The sequence below is a fragment of the Hippocampus comes genome, unplaced genomic scaffold (assembly GCF_001891065.2).
Source record: "Hippocampus comes isolate QL1 unplaced genomic scaffold, H_comes_QL1_v1.1 scaffold158, whole genome shotgun sequence".
NCBI lineage: Eukaryota > Metazoa > Chordata > Actinopteri > Syngnathiformes > Syngnathidae > Hippocampus > Hippocampus comes.
The window spans coordinates 2,299,032-2,320,421 of NW_017805548.1; the positions used below are offsets into that span (position 1 = coordinate 2,299,032).

General features: G+C 41.0%; 1 protein-coding gene across 2 annotated transcripts in view; it reads right to left on the bottom strand.

Moving 5' to 3' along the window:
• glra3 (glycine receptor, alpha 3) overlaps window positions 1–21,390 on the bottom strand; it is a 91,712-nt gene that overhangs the window by 53,851 nt on the left and 16,471 nt on the right. For both annotated transcript variants that reach the window (XM_019879699.1, XM_019879698.1), the window contains exons 2-3: window positions 15,058–15,188; window positions 14,189–14,256 (exon numbers count right to left, since the gene is read on the bottom strand). In XM_019879699.1, coding sequence (XP_019735258.1) covers window positions 14,189–14,256; window positions 15,058–15,188 — 199 coding nt within the window. The remainder of the gene's footprint in view (window positions 1–14,188; window positions 14,257–15,057; window positions 15,189–21,390) is intronic.

The following is a 21,390-nucleotide window of genomic DNA, read 5'->3' on the forward strand; positions in this document are numbered from 1 at the left end:
TGTAAAAGCCACCATCCAGCAATGAAGCAATGCAAATGGCAACAAAAAGCCTTCAGTATGCACAAGAATTACCAGACATCGGTGATCAACGGGACAGTTACTTGCAACTAGCAAGAAAACTGTATGACACACAGGCAAACATTGTCATAAACCAAAGAATGCATCCAACAAAACAATACAAAATAGACACATTTTTTTCCCAAGACAGAAAAAAAATAAACATTAAAATACTGTACGTATTTTACTGTTGTGACTTTTTTTGGATACACCTGTATTGCAGTTTTTGTTATATAAACAGTTTTTGGACGGTATATTTGTGTATTTTATTGATTGTGTTGTTACACGTGCATTTTGTCAACATACTTGCAGGTTCATAAAGGACATGTACCATGCCCAAATGAGGAATTTCTGTTGTCAGGACAGATTGGACAGCGCGAACACGAGTCCGTACTAGAGAATGTTTACTGTACTCCAAATGTATTTGGTAGAACTACAAAAATGTGTCAATGTCAAATCATAGCCTAATTAAAGAAAGCAAGACAAAATACTAGATCAGATTAATATACCATTTGCAATGGAGGAACACCTGAATGGTTGAAAACATTTTCCTCCTTCCCCCTTTTCCTCCTCTATCTAAGAAAAGCAACAACACGGCATTGAAGAAGCACACAAATATGCAATATGGATGACAAACGTGCGCTAACATGGGAGATAGAAGGTAGATTGAGGATATTAATGGTATCTGCGATGATGTAAATTTGAAGGGGAGGCCTTTTAAAGTGGAACCGGGGCCTTAATTGCATATGCATTGAGTTAGATCAAAGCTGTTTCGGAGGTCACACATTTACATCGTGATATCAGCAAAGCTATGGGAACCCGGCAACCCTGCCTTTGGATTGTTTTTCAGTGGAGGACCTTGTAGAAGAATTTTTGTGCATTTTCAACAGGAGCAGCCAAGTTCTCCTTGATTATTGTTCAAGTTTAACCAGTAATCTTATCTCTATGACACATAGTTGCCAACCTATAGAAATTCATTTCCACAAAATAATGCGTTTCCATTTCCACCCCGATAACTTTCACATTTCAAAGTCTCTATTTCACGTAACTAATTTTCCATTTGCCGATTTTGCTGACTACGAACACCTTTATAAAGTAAACTTCATTATAACGACCATTTTTTTCTCACAAAATAGTGGAAAGGCTTTCGTTACTAGCTAATTTCGGTACTGATCGACTCGCACATGGTCTAAAAACATGTCTGGTAAATAGAAGCAAATCTCGCTCTCTGTGAAGGCTAAAATTGTCTCTCACTTTCGCTAAGCCGAGACTAAGAATTGGCAAAGTCGACGATTTTGCGTAATGGCAACAAAATCATGGCCAACTGATTGATAACTTTTCATTTGCTGACTGAATGTTTTCAGAGATTAAATAGGAACACTACAGTTGTTTGTTTCATGTCTTAATAAAATAATTTTTCTTCATACTGCATACATGTATTTGTAATTGATATGTTTACACATCGTAGTTGGCGACATTTTATCAACAAACTACCATTATAACGTACAGATTAATTTTGGCCCTCGAGGTGTGTTGTAATGAGGTTTGACTCTTGAGTGTTATATATATATATATATATATATATATATATATATATATGAGGGAGCAGTCAAATATTTGCTGTTTTATAATACTGGGTGACAGAGTGAAATTGGCAATAAGTCAATAAATAAGTTTTTCAAGACCTACATTGCAGTGACATGCTGTGAGGTTTATGGCTGGTGAGCCACGAAATAGTCAGCAGTCAAATATTTGCTGTTTTATAATACTGGGTGACAGAGTGAAATTGGCAATAAGTCAATAAATAAGTTTTTCAAGACCTACATTGCAGTGACATGCTGTGAGGTTTATGGCTGGTGAGCCACGAAATAGTCAGATCGACAAAATTGAGTCATATGAAGTGGCGAATTTAACATTAAATTAGCAGGCAGACATCACATCCGCATTTCTTTCACACATATATTTGTCCATAAGAACAGAGTGTATTAGTGAGTATAATTTAAAAGTTTACTCATGCACTCATTGAATCCCAGCCATTTTCACTGGAGCAAACCCCTCAATCCCACCCAGCCATTTTAATGGATTTTGACTGATTTGCAAGGCCCACAGATTATTGTGTTATATTGCGATATAAACATGCAGGCTACCCAAGAAAGATCCAAAATAATGGGCGCTAAATTGCACATTCCCTCAAACAGAGGGTGCCCTTTTAGCAACAGATGTGAAAGCGGTTAAGATACCTCATTTAAAAAAAGAGGGCTTTTAGCTAGCTCTAAGGGTTTTCACAATAGAACATATTTGTTCTGTAAAAAAAAAAAAAAATCGCTCCACTCGTTTTAGTGTAGCCAACAACGCCATGTCAGAGAAAATCTTATTGAACTTCTCCTTGTACTCAGCCATCCTGCATAGTATTGCATTTCAAACTTGGAAGAGCACACCCGAAAAACTGCTTTGGGAGAGGCCTGCACCAGACAGTTGTCAAAGTGCACGGAAATGACTTGAAAAAGGACACAAGGACATGCAGAGTGGAAAGTTGTCTTGAAATAGGTGACTGGCACTGACATTATTCAGAAGCTCCAAAATTGAATGCTGAATTGATATGTCTTATAAACTTTTATTTTTGGCTTTTTAAAAATGTTTATAAGAGTGGAAAATATCTGTTCACCTTGTTGTCTCTTAATTTGCCTGTGCGTCATCATGGTTAGACACAGCGGTGCCGTTTGCAACTGCTTTTTACATGTGGTAGTTAAAGACACAAAATCCACAATCACAATTTGTCCCAGGTTTGACAAATCATATTGTGAGTGCAAAATGAATCTGTTTGCATGTACTCCTCCCAGAAGGCACAAAATAAATTGCTTGGCAGTTGAGTGCAATTGGCTGACGCAATCCTGGGTGTGCCCGCTAAGCAGATCAGCTTACACATCCATTTTTGTAAATTTAAGTGGCATCACTTGAAGAGGCATCACTTCTATAAAAGTGTTTTTGAAGATCCTGTTCGATCAAGATATGATGAAATTAAACATTGCACAACTAAGCGTGTCCGTTTCATCTAAATGTACAATACTACTAATTCAAACAATTGGATCTTAATGAGCCTGACACGCCATTTACTGAGCTGTACTTCTATGATCTGCCTCATTAGAAATGTTTCACTCCCTGTAATTTCATTTCGCAGATTCCTCTTAAGGCATTTGATGTGAATGTAATAATGTGATTCCTTCACAATGTAACGGTTTCTTCATTATCAGTGATGCAGAAAGCTAATTAGATGTGATCTTTAAGGACAGGTGGTACACTATGAGGAGGAAGAATGAAATGAATGGTCATCATACTCAATTCGGCCTTGAAGAGAGTTGTATTTAAGAGAGAGAGGGAGAGAGAGAAATAGATGTCTATGTATGTGTGCTTAACCCTTTCATGCATCAATAATGATAACATGTAACCTAATAACATCTGGGCTGTCCACTGTAGTAACCGCTGTCCCTGAAAGGGTTCAACTACAAGGGGTGACATTTACAGTCTTATTAGGAGCATAATCTAAATGCATTGGCTATTACCTAGCATCTTCCTGGCATCCCATTGTCTAAGAAGGACCTCTACCGTATGTGTCTACGTGTGTAGATAAATAGATATGTGTCTATGCAGTGTCCTCGTCATTTGCCCCTCGGGCCATGAGGCATTCCGATAGTTTTACGTAAATGTGAATCACGCAGAAAAAGTGTTCACCAGTTGGGCGATTGCTCACGATGCTGATGTTTGGCTTGGTCATTTTCAAAGGATTGTTAAAAGCCGACAAAAGCAAACATCTTGGATCATTTTTTTACAAAACGGCAGGCAAAACCCACTTCTAAGAGAGAACATGAACTAAAGAGGGCAACCCCCCCCCCCAGCCGATGAGGACGCAGTTAAAAGTTAAATGACCATCATTTTTATTCTTTCTTCTTTGTTTTTTACATTATGCACAACTCTCATTTATTGTGCAATAATCTAAGTGTAACATGTATTAGTTACATATTTTGATGCATTTTTATGCTTTAGGAAACATTTACCGGTATGTCTGAATATGGGCGGGGTGGGCTTGGAAGGAATTAGGGCATTTACATGGAAAACTCATCTTTACTTACACATTTTCTCGTTAAGAAATTTCTTCCAGAACCAATTAATTTCATAAGTAGAGGTACCACTGTACTAACTCCAGTTTTTAACTTTTTTCTGGTACCTATAATAGAGAAATATGAATGTAACCTTCCATCGCAACTGAGTGGAAAGACTGCAGTGACTGTGAGCGACAAATCCACAACGCGTGCTTGTTTTTTTGAACTGATCTGCTCTCAGACAAACCTGTGGCATTGTAATTTCTCCCTTTGTACTCTGCTCACACACAGAGCGAGTGGATTAAGAGGGATTGCGTGAGCGATTGAGAAAAAAAAAAAAAAGAGCCTAACAGCAGTAAATCTGTTTAACATAGATAGCGTGTGCAGACCACAGTGACCAAACCTGGTTCTAAGCCTTCTGTGTGTGGATGGTTGCATGTGTGTGTGTGTGTGTGTGTGTGTGTGTGTGTGTGTGTGTGTGTGTGTGTGTGTGTGTGTGTGTGTGTGAGTCTCACATTATATATTTAATGTTAACCTTAAATCTCTTGACCGCCCTGTATTTGTCTCCACTATTAGGGTAAAAGAAAAAAAAAGTGATTCACATAAATTCTTACTAAAAAAAGTCACTCTTCTATGATTACAATTATTATTGAGTTTATTGAACCTTTAATAAAACTAAAATGCCAAATTTTATTATGCCTGGAAATTATGCTCCTCTCTTGGCAGTAAACCATATTTGGACATTCGTGATGTGATGAGGTTATGTCACTGGGACTTCCACTTTATCAAAAGAAAATGAGTAGTGGGTGCATCATTAGACAGATGGTGAAGAGGAGAGAAAGATCTTAATCCTAAAGTAACATATGGACTCTGTATGTTACTCGGTGTTCCACTCTCTCTGGAGTGCTTTGAAGTATTAACTGTATGTCAAAACCTCACTGTTTGCCTCGTCCCTTTTACTTACCCTCCTAACCGGTTATCCCCTTATTGGCCATATGCCGCACACAAGTTTTCAAATCACTCAACAGCTTAGAGCTATATTATTACACATAGGCTGGACTCTTGTATGTTGCTAAGAACAAGACTAAAATGCATCTTCTTTGACAAATCTTGACTTATAATAAAATAAGAATGGTGAGAGCCTCTTACAATCACGAATATTATGCTGTAGGATCTCTGCAGCAAAACAAAAAAAAAATCAATTGCTCACTTCAGTCGGGAGAGATTCTGAAATCCCTGGAAGGAGCTGTCATTAAGCCACTTAAAAAAAAAAAAAAAAGGAATGCTGGATGCTGCCATGTTAGCAAACTCACAAATCTTGGCTTCTTAGCTAAGAATGTCGAGAAAGTGTTCTTAATTTACTCAGCCATTTTGTGAACTCAAATGGACTTTTAGTCAAATTTCCATGATGTTCCCCACTTCATCACAACACAGAATCAGTTCTTATCAAAATGTTTTATCATAAAAGGTTGAAAACTGACTCGGGAAAGGTGTCAGTTTTAGTCTTAGTGGATCCCCGTGCAATGTTTGATACAGTAAATAATACTGTTGAACAGCCTGGAAACCTGGGTAGCACTAAATCAAACAGATTCAGGTCCTATTTGGAGGAAATGAACTATTTTGTGGCCACTGGAAAACTGATGCAATGGACATGACTTGGAAGTCCTCAAGGATCAGTCTTGGACCCCTTTTGTTTAGTGTGGATATGCTATCCTTGGATCACTCTCTTTGACATTCTAATGCTTCCTATCATCGGTATGCAGATGACTCGCAGTTATATCTAGCAGGGTACCCAAATGACTACAGTTTAAGTGAGATGTTGTGTCATGGTCTAAAACAGGGGTCCGCAACCCATGGATTTCATCCTTATGTTAGAGCTCTGTGTGACTTGGTAAACAAAATTATGGTATCCGATTGAATAAATAAATGTGTCTGATTGAAATGTTATTTGTCTAAAAAATGTGTATCACTTATTTCTTCAGATAGTGTGCAATTTTGGTGATCAGTATTTGCCTTTTTTAGAGACATTTGTGAATACTTGACGTGTCAGCAGGCAGATTTGACAGGCGGCATCCGACACCCAAATTGCACAATATTTGACCTTTATTTGTGTTTGTTTGTTTGTTCAATTGTAGTTGTAAATTTTAGAAGTTGAATTCTAGGAGTTTTACCCCATTTGATTCATTTGAAAGATCCCTTCACCTCTGCAATTTTTATTTATTAGTACAAAATGTGTAGCCCGGTGGTTGAGTGGTTAGCACGTCGACCTCACAGTGCAGAGGTCTTGGGGTCGATTCGGGCTCTGGCCTCCCTGTGTGGGGTTTGCATGTTCTCCCCGTTAATGTGTGGGTTTTCTCCGGGTACTCCGGTTTCCTCCCTCATTGCAAAAACATGCATGGCAGGTTAATGGAATGCTCTAAATGGTCCCTATGTGTGAGTGTGAGCGCGGATGTTTGTCTATGTGTGCCCTGCGATTGCCTGCCAACCAGTTCAGGCTGTCACCCACTCACTGCCCAAGACAGCTGGGATAGGCTCCAGCACCCCCTGACCCCCTGCGACCATTATGAGGATAAAGCAGGTTGGAAAATGAATGAATGAATGAATTCAAAATGTGTTCATTTAATAAATCCATTCATCCATTTTCCGATCGCGCTTTATCCTCACAAGGGTCGCGGGGGTGCTGGAGCCTATCCCAGCCGTCTTCGGGCAGTAGGCGGGGGACACCCTGAACCGGTTGTCAGCCAATTGCAGGGCACACAGAGACGAACAACCATCCACGCTCACACTCACTCCTCGGGACATTTTAGAGTGTTCCATTAACCTGCCATGCATGTTTTTGGAATGTGGGAGGAAACCGGAGTGCCCGGAGAAAACCCCCGCAGGAGAACATGCAAACTCCACACAGGGAGACCGGAGCTGGAATTGAACCCGCTACCTCTGCACTGTGAGGTTGATGCTCTAACCACTGGATCACCGGGCCGTCCTCATTTAATCAATAACATTTAATTATGTAAAACATGGATTGACTGCATGGATTTCATAAGCAACACACTATTTAAGTGTAAATTAATCTCCCCCCCCCCCCAAGGGTCATTCATTAAACAAGATGAATTTTTCAGTATAAGAACTTTTAATACAGATAGAAGCTTACTTTTTTTTTTTTTTTTTGGCAACAGTCGCCCAGCATTGTCACACACTTCTCCGATCTGTGCATAAGCTTCCATAATTCCCTCAGCGTTAAAATCTTTGGACTGATGTCTCAGGCAGTCGCTCACAACACTTTTGACTTCATCGTCAATTTCAAACTTCGTGCCAACTACTGTGAACTGCTGAGGCAGGTCAAGAAAGACAAAAAGAACAAGCGCAGGGGTCATCAGTAGGAAGGAGTCATCTTGCATCATGACAACGCAAGGCCTCACACAGCAGCCCAAACAGTACAGGCCATCAATGAGCTAGGCTGGGAACCGCTCCCTCACCTCCCTTCGAGCCTAGACCTTGCACCTTCAGACTTTCAGCTGTTTGTCGCTTAAAAGCATTCACGAGATGCACGAAGTTTGAAAGTGATGATGAAGTCAAAAAAGTGTTGTGAACGACTGGCTGAGACATCAGTCCAAAGGGAATATGGAAGCTTGTGCACAAATGGGAAAAGTGTGTGACGGTGCTGGGAGACTACATGGGGGGGTGTAAACTTCTATCCGCATTAGAAGTCCTTATACGAAAAAACTCACTGTATTTATTTCATGACCCTCGCATAAAGGCTATATAAAGGGTAATATCTGTCACGTAGCGAGGTGGTGGTGGACCCCAAAAAGCAGGCAAGAGGGAGGAAGCAGGGTGTACTTGAAGATTTGTATTAAAACATAGAGAAAACTAAATCCAAAACAAACAAAGTCCAAAGTATTAAACAAAAATCATGACTGAAGCTCAAAACTATCAATAACAAAAACATGACCAAAAACATAACCTAAACATGACAAACAAACAAACATGACAGCAGCAAAAAGCAACAATGACGCGACCATGAGTGGTCGGGTGGGAGTCCTTTTATGCAACTAATTAATAAACGACCAACAGGTGTGCAGCTGCAGGGGGAGACCTACAGTGCCACGTGTTGGTCCCAAACCGAATCATGACAATATCATTGTTTCAGATATAAAAAAGTGCTCCCAGTGTTGTTTTCCGTGGAAACCGGGTGAAATGGCTCTTTGAGTATAAGAGGTTGCCGACATCTGGTCTGAAACAACTAACCTGATGAACTAAAATGTTCTTCAGTTCAACCAATAAAAAACTGTTAAGAAACACCTGGAGTCACTGCCTTTAAAAACCAACCACCTGTAGGAATGGAGTGCACAGGTTGGCATTCCTTTAGACCAGGGGTGCCCATTATGTCGATCCTGATCTACTAGTAGATCTAGGACTCGTCCCAATTAGATCCGAAAGGTGTAGAGGAGAAAAAAAACAAAAAAACATTTGTGTGTCTTTGTACGTTAGTAATATATTTTTTGTGTTAATGCACACTGCACCCTAGTCATCCTATCAGTCTCATTTTCCCAAAGAAAGATTTTAAAAATAAAATAAAATAAAGCAGGTAAATCTTAAACCTACGGTGGCGCGTGACTACATCAGCGTGAGTTGTTAGCGCTCAGCAGTCTGCAATTGCAGCTTGTGATCAGAGCTGTTGCACTATATCTTTGATCGTCATTATTCTCATTCAGAGTTTGCTTCGTGTACAATTGACCGAGGGCACGGGCAAAGAATAGGAATCTAGAGGGCTGAGGGAAGCACTTTAAAACGGTACGCGTGAGCTACGATAGTCAGGAGGCTGCAAAAGTGCATCGCTTGCTTCCGTGTTTGGCTTCTCATCATGGCGCGCGTGCGTGCATGTGCGCGCGTGTGTGCCTGTGTGTGCGTGTGTGTGTGTGTGTGTGTGTGTGTGTGTGTGTATGTGTGTGTGTGTGTGTGCGCGCGTGCGTGCGCGGTAAGGGGCGATCCCGGGAGGTTGGTTGAACGAAAAGTAGATCTTCGGTCCAAAAAGTTTGGGCACCCCTGCTTTAGACTAATGGAAACAGTGACGGACTGACGGACATTCTGTCAGGCCGACCCGCATGGGCCCAGTCCGCCCCTGGTCGTCTGTCCTTGACAGTTTCTGAGCCACTTGAATGAGGCAATTTTGTGTGTTTTAAAAGTCAAGTGACTGGGAATTTTGGCATTTTATGAAATGACATGTTTTCCATTATTTATGAGTGGACAATGTGGGACCATAGTGATACAGATTGGCTTCATTAATTATGCTTAAAATGACGTGTGCTAATATAAAAGGAACACATTTGAGACAATTTAATTTGTGTCACAAATCTCCATTCAATTATATGTTCTATTTAGATATAAAGGTGCTTTGATTTTTTTTAAATAATACATAACTTGTTATAATCGCAGATTTTGGGCAGGTGTGATACTGGTTTGGCTGCTGTGTGCATGTCTGATGTTGCTCACCGTGTTACAAGGAATGCTCAGGGAAGTTTGTGTGAATGCTCCGACGCATGGAAAATTAGAGGGAACATTGCTCTACACGCATACATCCATACACACAAACATGCATTGATATCAGGGTTTCCCCTAGTGATTTAAAAGCCTGGTGGGCCTCCACGCTTTGCTTGTCCCCCTGACATGACTCAATTGTGCACCCAATTTGGGCACGCAGGCGCGATGTGGTGACTGAAAAGAATTAGAGATTGTATATGTAAAACCAGCCAAAGCCACCTATTTATTCAAAATATTGAAGCTTGGGGTAAAAATGTTCACATGTGCACGCACCGCTGGCTGGGTTCCAGCTACTTGACTGAGAACATCAGCCGAGGCTGCCTTGGCTTGCTCGACGGTCGTGGCGCTGCCTCAGGGGAAGTAGCTTTCGGCAGCCACTCGAGTACTTGAAGAGCAGAGTGTGGTAGTGAATATTGCCAGTTGGCAGTTACAACAACTTTACAAGCCTCAAGAAACTTCTGTCAACATCATCAAGATGATTCTGGTGTGCCTAAAAAGGGAACAGGAGTTTCGGTCTGAAGGAGGATGAAGACCATCTCCCATCCCAAGATGCTCACACTCTAAAGTCACGTGGCACTCAAGAAGAGTACAGCTATATCGATTCATAATAATTCAAGTGGGAGAAGAAACACAATTTTGAATTACTAAGTATTATTTACCTCTGAATCCTTTGTGGTTGATTGGTTGACCATTTGGTAGGTTTCCAAGCTTTATTTTATGCAAAGTATAATTTCAAAATAGGTTAGCAAAGATCCGACTGTGTTTAACTTCACCCTTTGTCCAATTATTACTTATTTGATGACACTATGGGACTGGCCTGGTTTGAACTCGCAGCCTATAAAAGCTGAAACCACTTCTTTTTTCACTCTTCAGTTCCTGCTCTCTTTTGTTCCTTTTGCTCCTTTTGCCTCACGCCTGTTGTAACCCTGCTCGATCATTTTGTCTCTCATGTGTATCGACCTTCACCTGGATGAAATGTTTTTTGCCTTCACCAACTCTAAGTCGTGCGTTTGAGTCCAAACCACCTGTGCCAATTCTTGACAGATAGATGATCGTCAATCCATATATCAACAAAAGGAGGTAAACACTACACACAGTTCTCCAGCAAGACATGGTCAGAAGAACAGAGGAATACTTCATCCCGGTGTGACCAAGGGCCAGCACCAGGTACCAGCTCCAATGTGCACCCAGCAAGACAGGCAATTCACTGCACCCTTTTTTGATCAGTGGACAAGGCATGTCCGACTGCAGGATGGTACTGTTGTGTGTATTCTCAAAGGCAACTCAAGCAAATTGTTAAAAACTGGAACTGGTGGAAAAACACCCCACACTGCCTCTACCCACCCTTCCAAGGAAAGTTTAATGGCCACTAATGAAAAGGAATTCCTTGATCCACATCATTTTCAGATCTGCACTAAAATATTGCTTTTTGTTTGACATTACAACTTTGAAACCTTCATATACTTAACCAATCACATATGATGCTACACATCCAGCATGACGGTGGATGAAAAGTTAAGGCAAATCTAATAGCAATCCGCAAAAAGGCTTGGCTATCAAATCTTCAGTGTCGAGTTGCTGGCTTAGGCAATTCAGTACATGAGGCAGTACATCCTGTAGGTGTCACCAGTGAATCACAGGACCACCACTTAGTGACAGACAATCATTCACAACTTATTTACATCGACTGATGTCTTCAATTAGCCCAGCATATATACATACATATGTTTTAAGACTATGGGGTGCAAAACTAGGACATTAAGACAGAACCAGTCTGAGATTTTTCTTTCATTAATTAGTACATCATGAATTATGAACCTAGACATAGTGAAGCTTGTTACCAAATTTCAGGGGTGGAATCCTTTAAAGAATACCTAACAAAGACAATCTAGGTTGATAATGATCCTCCTGGCTTAAGTTTGGTGTCACTATTGGGGTGCTTCGGTTGATAACTATGCATTGATTAGAGTGCAACCAATGACGCCCCTGGCGCGGATCGCACAAGTGTAATTATAAGAATAAAGACAAACAGTATTTTGAAATACTGACATTTTACCCATGTTCTATTCTTTCACTGGCTGGCAATACTGTTACATCATGATAGAGTACTTGAGATCAGACTCACTGATACTCAACTCAACTCAGCAAGTAGGCAGAGGGGGTTTTAGGACAGAATCTATCGTGATACTATAAAATATATTTTGTATGCGAGGGTATATGAGTCTGTGCTGAGCTCATGCCACCTAAAAGTACTTCCTGTCAGAGTTATTAAATGTCTTGACTGCACATCTGCTATTCCTGTCTGCTTGACTGTCTCTTCTCATTTTGATCACTTTCTGCTTCTCCCTGTCATTATCTCTGTGCAGTATTGTTTCTGGTCAGAGTTTAGGACCTTCATTCTTTCTTTTGGAAGAATTCTGAGTACTTCTGGGAACTCTAAATAATTGTGCTTGACCATATTATCCAGACTAGTTAATTAATCAATTTGCCGAGATCACGATAACTGTTGGGCAAGCTCCTGAGTTCCCTCACTTATTGCGGTTAATGGGGACCGGCACTCGCCGCGATAAGTGAAAAACCGTGAAGGAGGGTTGGTTACCCCCCCCAGGAATTTTTGTGTATGTGGGAATCAGCATGTTTAAAATATGTAAGCAGTATTTTTACTTGACATATTTGAGACAAAGACGACAGCAGTACACATATTTATTTCAATCTTCAATTATAAAACATTATACAGTAATTAACATTCATCAGCTTGCCTTCTGAGAGAGGCAAAGAGACTTGTGTTACTCTCACTTTACGCAAAGACGATGTAGGCACTGTTAGCCACCAGCTAGCTCCTGACCAGCTATCCCCGTGCAGCCGATGTGTGTATGATAAGACAATTCATTGCTATTGATGAGGAGGAGGCGAAGAGAAACTTGCTTTTATCAGACAAGCCCAATCACTCTCTCTTTCTCTCTCTCTCTCTCTCTCTCAGCCGCGCACGTAGAAAGCACAATACAGTCAAACCTCGGTTTTCGTCCATAATCCGTTCCAGAAGGCTGTTCGAAAACCGCATTGTTCAAAAACCGAAACCACGCTCTTTTTAAAATAAAAATGTTTATTGAACAGGTCTGCTCACAATGGAAAGCAACAGGAGGAAGCGTCACTTCCTCGTCTACCCGAGGAAGCTGTCACTTCCTCGTGTAAGGAAGGCGAGAGGAGTCAAATGGTGCATTCAAGTGCGCTCAGTTTGTTCGAGAACCGAATTTGTTCGTCATCCGAGGCATAAAAAACTCGAAATTTTTGGTCGAAAACCGAATTGGTCGAGAACCGAGACATTCCAAAACCAAGGTTTGACTGTATATTAAAAGAGTATGCCAGAGATAGGCAGGCGAACAATCAGAGAGTCAACAGCGTGACGAGACACTGATCAGAGAGTCAACAGTGTGACGAGACACAAGTGCAGGTAATGGGCAGGGCTACGAAGATACGCAGCCAATCAGTTCCCGGGATAGATCTACTTGTGCTGTCATTGGTCGATGTCGCGCCAATCATGTGTAGTCATGTGCAAAACCTCTGAGTCATTCAGCATTTCTTTCTGAATACAGTACTTTGGAAGAAAAACTACAATGTAGTGAAGTTGCGATAAATTCACTTTTGGGTCCACTGCTGCCTTTACTTTTGTTATCCATAACAAATCAAGGATGCACGGTCTTTATTGATAGAACAAGTTTTCGCATTGACGAAGAAGTCAGCCTCATGAAACCTTGGATCACCGCAAAGTGTTTCACAATGGGCAGGGGTCGCTATCTGGGCTTTTACCAGTCTTTGAAGTGTGGTTCGTTTTCTCAACAATCAGTCTTGTATTTCTTCATTTATTCCCGGATTTACAGTTTAATAGAGCACTATAACATCTTTTTCAAGTCATGCATGTCGAGGTGGCTGCCAGCCAAGATTCAAATAGAGAAACCACAGTTGAAAACGGGTTAAATGGTCATTCATTCATTCATTCATTTTCCGATCCGCTTATCCTCACGAGGGCCGCGGGGGGTGCTGGAGCCTATCCCAGCCATCTTCGGGCAGTAGGCAGGGGACACCCTGAACCGGTCGCCAGCCAATCGCAGGGCACACAGAGACGAAGAACCATCCACGCTCACACCCACACCTAGGGACAATTTGGAGTGTTCAATCAGCCTGCCATGCATGTTTTCGGAATGTGGGAGTAGTACCTGGAGAAAACCCACACAGGCCCGGGGAGAACATGCAAACTCCAAACAGGGAGGCCGGAGCTGGAATTGAACCCGGTTCCTCCGCACTGTGAGGTCGACGCGCTAACCACTGGACCACCGGGCCACCGTAAATGGTCACTATTTTCCTAAATATTACTTGAAGCACTTTTTAAAATTTTCCTTATATATCTTTTACCTACACTTAATGAAATGAATAATGACATTATTAATGTCATACTCATACTGTACATTTATTCATGTTCATCCTTGTGTACATACCATGGTGGTTTCAGCAATGGAACCAAAGCTGTTGATGAAAATGTTACAGGAGACATTGACTGGAGGACCTGGAAAGGGAGAATTAGAAACATTACATGGCCAAATTGAAATGTAATGCTATCAAATTACACAATGGCCTGCTGCACTTTCTGTTCTTCAGGAACAGCCTTGTCCAAACATTCTACTGTTGGGGACATAGCTATACATACTCTGACCATTTCAACATTCAACAAAAAAACTTTTTGTCTCCCAAAAAGAAAATACCTTCAACCTGCTGTGATTCAGTCCAGAAGTAAGCGCTGGAGTGCTAGTCTGATAAACTTGAGTAACTTCGTCTGTCGGCATGCCATTCAGGCGCAGGCCTTGCCCACAATAACTTTGGATGTAAAAAATAAACAAGGAGCCTCCAGCAACAATGAAAACTAAGCGAATGATGTTTGTCATATTTTTGTTCCTCAAAAACACAAAAATTATTTTTACTCCAGCAAGAAGTTTGTATTTTCATGATCAATTTGTGAATTGTTTTGTGTGCACCTTTTTGTTTAGCGTGAACTGGATTTTTAAAAAATGGGTAGATATTCTTCCACAGATCATCGCCACCAATTTTTATTTTGAGAAATCAAATGTATCAAATATCCTTAAAAAAAAAAAAAAACCACACACACATTTTCCCCACCAACAGCTCAAAAAGGTTTAAGACAGCAGAAAAAATATTTCAGCTATTTGGACATTAATAGGCACATTGACTGACTGATTAACACATCTGCCTCCCAGCTACGAAGTTGTTGCAAAAACATATCAGAGACTTTTTTGTCATATAACAAGCTTATTTTTGTGAAGAAAAAAATACCAGCTTTGTTCAGGGATACCTTTGAAGTTTGGTCTGATTCTGGCATCATATCCAGATGTCCTCCCCATCAGTTTGTCCAGAAAGTCGGAGGGAGACATTGGGACCTGTCGAGTTCTTGCAGCATGGTCAACCTCCTTACACTGGCTGACACTAGAGACAAAACACACAAAACAGTCCACATTTTAGTTGCACAACAAGTATTTTAGCTGAAAACAAATCATTGTTTCTCAAGCGTTTTACATCAAGTACCAATCTCTCCAATTGGCTTCGTTATAACAACATTGACTCAGCATGACTCAGACTTGATCTTAGTTTTACTGTCTTTGGGCTTTCTACTGTCTTTTTTATGAATTTATTGTTTTATTGTTGTATATATGATATTTGCTCCATGTACAGCACTTTGTACACAGCGGTGGTTGTTTTAAAGTGCTCTACAAATACAGTTGAGTTGAGTTGAATTAAAATACAGTTGTCAAGTTGGCCTGCAGTGATCACAAAAATGTGACAAAGGTTTTAACCCTAAAAAGTCCATTTAATGTTATTGTAAACCACAATAACATTGTGTACCATTTTAACACTGCTTAAATGCACAACCAGTTGATCGAAATCGACCGGTTGCCCCGTGGACTGGTCCCAAGTTTCACTTTCACAAAAAGTATTATATATAAATTGTTTTATTATTATTCTCAATGAAAGTTTGTTTTATCTGCAATTCACCGGACGGCACTGGCAAAGAATGGGAATGTGGAGCGCCAGGAGAAGCATTTTAAAACTATACACGTGAGCAACGACAGCGATGTTCTTGCAACCTAGGACATTGCCAAAATGGCCTTCCATGCCTTCGCGTCAGGTCTTTACTATGGTAGACAGTGATTTCCTTTTCACATACTCACACACTCTTGTATCTACTTTATTTTTCTGTTTCGTTCATGTTAGGGACCCTTATGGCTATCGCGCATCATGGCACGCATGTGTACGTATGCGCGTGTGCGTGAGTGTCAGCGTGTAGCTCTTCGGTCAGAAAGTTTGGGCACCTCTGTGCTAGAGGGACTAAGTGCTAATATCATACTTTGCGAATTACTGATTATCGTTGACACGGTGATCGATAGGTTAGCATGTCAGGCTCACAGTGCAGAGGTGCAGGGTTTGATTCCAGCTCCGGCCTTCCTATGTGGAGTTTACATGTTCACCCCGTGCCTGCGTGGGTTTTCTCCGGGTACTCCGGTTTCCTTCCACATTCCGAAAACATGCATGGCAGGTTAATGGAACACTCTAAATTGCCCCTAGGTGTGAGTGTGAGCGTGGATGGTTGTTCGTCTCTGCTTGCCCTGCGATTGGCTGGCCACCGGTTCAGGGTGTCCCCCGCCTTCTGCCCGAAGACAGCTGGGATAGGCTCCAGCACCCCCCGCGGTGAGGGGTGAGGATAAGCGGATCAGAAAATGGATGGATGGATGAATATCCTAACAGAGTTGAAATTTTGACTTTGCTATTTCACATTCAAAGAACCTTATCTCCAGGGCTGCAATAAATACATATGGCTGGATTTTTTTTTCGTTTAACCCTATGATAAGAGCTACAACAGATCCCTGTCAAAATAAAATGTGTTATCTTCAACTTTCCTCCAAATATTTTTTGTTTACATGTTAACCTGTGCCTTTCACTGTACTTCCGAAACCATTTTCACCTTACCTCATCTTACCGTAACCGGCTAAACACTGCTGACTCAATTTTGGCCACACAGCATCATTTAACTTGGTGATTGATCCTTTCTATTCCCGATCCAGCTCTCGGTCACAATACAAGACAAAAAAGTATGGATATCCTCTGTACTGTGGACAGGAATATCTTGGACGGTGAGGTTTCATGAGGAAAGTCATAACTCTATAAAAAATAACACCCTCTTTCACATCTTGCTGCGAAGGATAAGGCAGACTTGGCTTTGGTTAAAAAATAAAAAGCTTTATTGTACAATGAAAGCAAATCCAAACAGAATCCAAATTGGAGATGCTCACTCTCAGTCTTCCTCTTATAATTTGCTCGGATACCTTTTGGCCAAATTGTCTTCATCATTTATATCCAGTGTCCCCATGCAAACACAAAATCAAACAAAAAAAAAAAAGCAATCTTTAAATTATTCGTCTGTCTGTCTGTATCTGTATATCCACCCTTCTTCGTTAAACATGACACGTTTCATGAAAGAGACAGACAGGGCTTTGAAATCACATATTTCATGACTGCAAAATGTGTAGCTATGCATTATGCACAGAAGCTCTGTATTAAAACAACAGCCGCTTCCCACCCACTACAATTTTTTTTTTTGTGTAAACATCAGGCCAGTAACCAGGTAATGTTTTCAGTGGTGCAATCGTGCAAAGTATTGTTCATTCTGCAGCACACAGTCAGGAATTGCACACACAGTCAAATGCCCTAATGCTGCAGGTCAGAGGAGACCTGCAGGCTGCAGTGGGGCGGCCTGCCGCCTGGCGCTCCGCGCCGTATGAGCTAAACAGAGGAGGGGAGGGGCGAGGCCGCGGGACTGTGTGTGATGCAAATCAGTGTGGGGAACAATTCTCACAAGAATTAAAATGAATGCCTGTAAGATATCGAAACACTTTGGAGGAATTAATTACAGATTGAGTAGTATATATATTTTTTTATATTGATGAATGAAAAAAACAAATGGGCTCCAGTTTTCCAATAGTCCATCCTGAGCAAAAGGGCAGGTGACTGAGAACTACTCGGGGTTAATCTCCGCACGTGCTTACTAGATACTACGTTTGTGTGTTTGTGTAATCCTCGGATGTGACAAGAGAGAACATTTCCAAAAATATCTCTGCTTACAGCAAAGACTGCCCTGATAAACAAACACACACACACACACACACACACACACACACACGCACGCACGCACGCACACACACACACACACACACACACACACACACACACACACACACTCATGACATGTCTTTTCAGGATCATCAGCCTTTACTTTGGCATTTTGGAGGTACTAGTGTTTACTCTGACGAAGCACGTAACCTTGATGGCTTGGTTTGCCCTCAGTTTGATTACACATTTAACCTCTTCGTAACAAAATCATACCCTGACAGTTCAAGGAAGGAAGATCAGCTCTCACAACATTCCCATTCTTGAGCTTCGGGAAGTGACACATGGAACGTTATTCCACAAAGTACAAGGGCATGAAGCACAGTGGTTCACTGAGCATTGTTACCGTCTTGCTTTGAGGTGACACTACTGGACAGCTGTTTCTTAATTTAATAACAGCTGCCCAGTGGAGAATAGTGCCACCTCAAAGCAAGATGGTAGCAGTGCAATACAATGATGTAACACATTAATATCTGTGCAGTATTAATAAAAAAGCAGCAAAAAGCAAGTTCTCCAAAGGGTAGATATAATTGCTTTTGTAACTCTGGGAGAAACCTGTATAATTAAAATAGAAGCATTGAAATCTGTTCTCACTGACATATATGTCTTCACCACCATCACGCCGAGGAGTGAGACAACCACTCACCCTGCCCCCAGCCAAAGAGCACTGACACAGAAACGCTTCCTGGATACCATGTAGCCGCACACACATGCGCGCAAATGCACATACGGACAATTTGTTGTCTGCATGAGTCGATTTGAATGTCAATGTGTCTGCAAGGAGTGTGTGAGTCATGCTGTGCATCATGTACGTGTGTTTATTTTGGTCTATTTTGGGCAGCATCCAAACCCTAGATTTCTACGTGCTGGGTTTGCAGGTGTAATTTTCGCTTTTATCCAGTTGGAGCAAAATATTCGTGCTTTGACTGATTGATCACAGAGGGCATCAGTTTTGCAAAGCATACACACACTTAGAAAACTAAAGGTATACAACCTTAAAAATTTGAGTATAGAGTGTGTGTGTGTGTGTGTGTGTGTGTGTGTGTGTTTGTATTTTAAACGTGACAATGCCAGTGAGTCCTGTGGGCTCTTTTCTGTTGGAAGACGTTGAAGCACTGATCGAGTGTTATTTGTATGCAGATGACTTATTTCAACCCTGAGTGTAAGCGCACTGCCTTTATTTTATTTCTGTAAATCTTGGATTAGATTTTGAAATGTTTTTAAATGTCTGAAATTTTTGACTTAATTGGGAAATAAACAGATTGTTTTGTCTGTTTGTCCTCATGCCAGGTGGAGCTGGCCACGAGGGGGTGGAATGGCCTACGGGTTTGCAAGCGAATCTCATTGACGCAAACACTTTTCGTGGCAGTGAGCATTGACTGTCAAACTAAATGGAAAAAAATGTCACTAACACGTATTTAAAACAAAGATAGTATTGAAGGTAACTAGCTGAATTCTAAGACACAATTGGAAAATTCTCCAACCCGTCAAAGAAAAAAAAATAGCATCTACGTGACCAGAGTGCAGCAAAACCTGTAAACAGACAATATTCACTTCACCGAGAAAAACGACCATGTATAGTATGGCGTTTTTAGCCGAAGAAAGACGAAAAAAAATGACCACGTATAATAAGGCGTTTTTAGTCCCCCCCAAAAAATGACCACAGAGAGTAAGGCGTTTTTAGCAGAAGAAAATGACCATGTAGTAAGGTGTTTTGGGCCGAAAAAAACCCGACCATGTATAGTAAGGTGTTTTTAGCCGAAAAAATAGCCGACAAAAACGACCATGAATAGTAAGGAGTTTATAGCGCTCCAAAAACGACCATATGTAGTAAGGGGTTTTAAGCCCCCCCCCCAAAAAAAAAGACCATGAAAAAAAAACGACTATATATGGTGAGACGTGTTTAGCAGGATCATTAATATAGGTAAGTATTAATGTGGCTGACATCCTCTTCCCAAGACGATGCATGTGTAATCTACTATCAATTTGACGAAATAATTTAACACACGTCATCATTAGTTCTACCAACAGTTAACATTCGCAATACTACACTTTGTGACGAATGTTTTACTCATAAAGTTACCATGCTACAACCAGTAAATTATAGAATAACCAATACTGTTTCATAATATTTTTCATAGCGATTAGCCTACAAATCTAATGACCAACTTGACTCGTAATCGTGCCTCTCGTCGTATCTCGCTCTCGTGTTCTGTGCATACATCCCAGGTGAGTTTAGTGATAAGCCCTTTGGACGATTCATACGAAAAATCGGACTGGCATTCCCATTTCTTAAATGTCGTAATTAGTAGACCATTGTGAGTTTTTTTCGCCGCCATCTCAAACTTTCATCCGGGCGATTCCTCAGTTTGCGGACTAAAATAGTAACCCGCTTGCGCACATAACGTTATCTGTTGCGTCCCCCCAACACTCAAAACAAAACAAAACTTGTTTTCTTTTCTTCTTTCTTCTTTCTACCCACAATCTTGCTGCTGATGAGTGTAAATTTCCCCAGTGTGGGACAAATAAAGGACATCTCAATAAGATAAGATAAGAAAACCTTTATTCGTCTCGCAATGGAAAAATTCTTAATCTTAGAAGAAACACACTCACACACCACACCACAAACACACATGGAGGCACTGTGAAATCGCGTTGATCACACATTCAAGTCGTGTGCGGTGACTTTAATGGTTAAACAATTTTTCGGTACCGTTAAAATGACGCCACGGAAACGACACACTACCGGTAACTATTGTTACCGTGAAATCCTCAGGCTTGCCGTAGTTTTTTTTTGTTTGTTTGTTTGTTTGTTTGTTTTGACTGAGAAATTTCCTTGCGTCCCAAAAACGCACATTATTTGAAACTGTGCGTCCCGTCTACGACGTGGGACGCAGAGGTAACGAGATGGCTGATCTCTAAACATTCTCTGAGTACTACTATTATTACCGCTAGCACTAATACCCGGAAGTGAAGTGCCGGCATTATTGACTCCAGCTGTAACGCAAATTACTTGGTTCGAAACGACACGCTACCGGTAACGATTGTTACTGTGAAATCCTCAGGCTTGCCGTAGTTTTTTTGTTTGTTTGTTTGTTTTGATTGAGAAATTTCCTTGCGTCCCAAAAACGCACATTGTTTGGAACTGTGCGTCCCGTGGGTTAATTTTGCGTCTAGGACGCAGGACGCAGAGGTAACGAGATGGCTGATCTCTAAACATTCTCTGAGTACGACTATTATTACCACTCCCACTAATACTGCATTAATTAATTTAATACCTTCAACTTCACAATAATAATAAAAAATAATTAAATCAACCATGATTTTAAACTATGTATTATCAATATTCATTATTCCAAACATGAGAAAGCATTCAGCAAACATCACTGGAATCGAGCAAAAGGACTCCAAATCCCAACGGCCAAACCCGGAAGTGAAGTGCCGGCATTATTGACTCCAGCTGTAA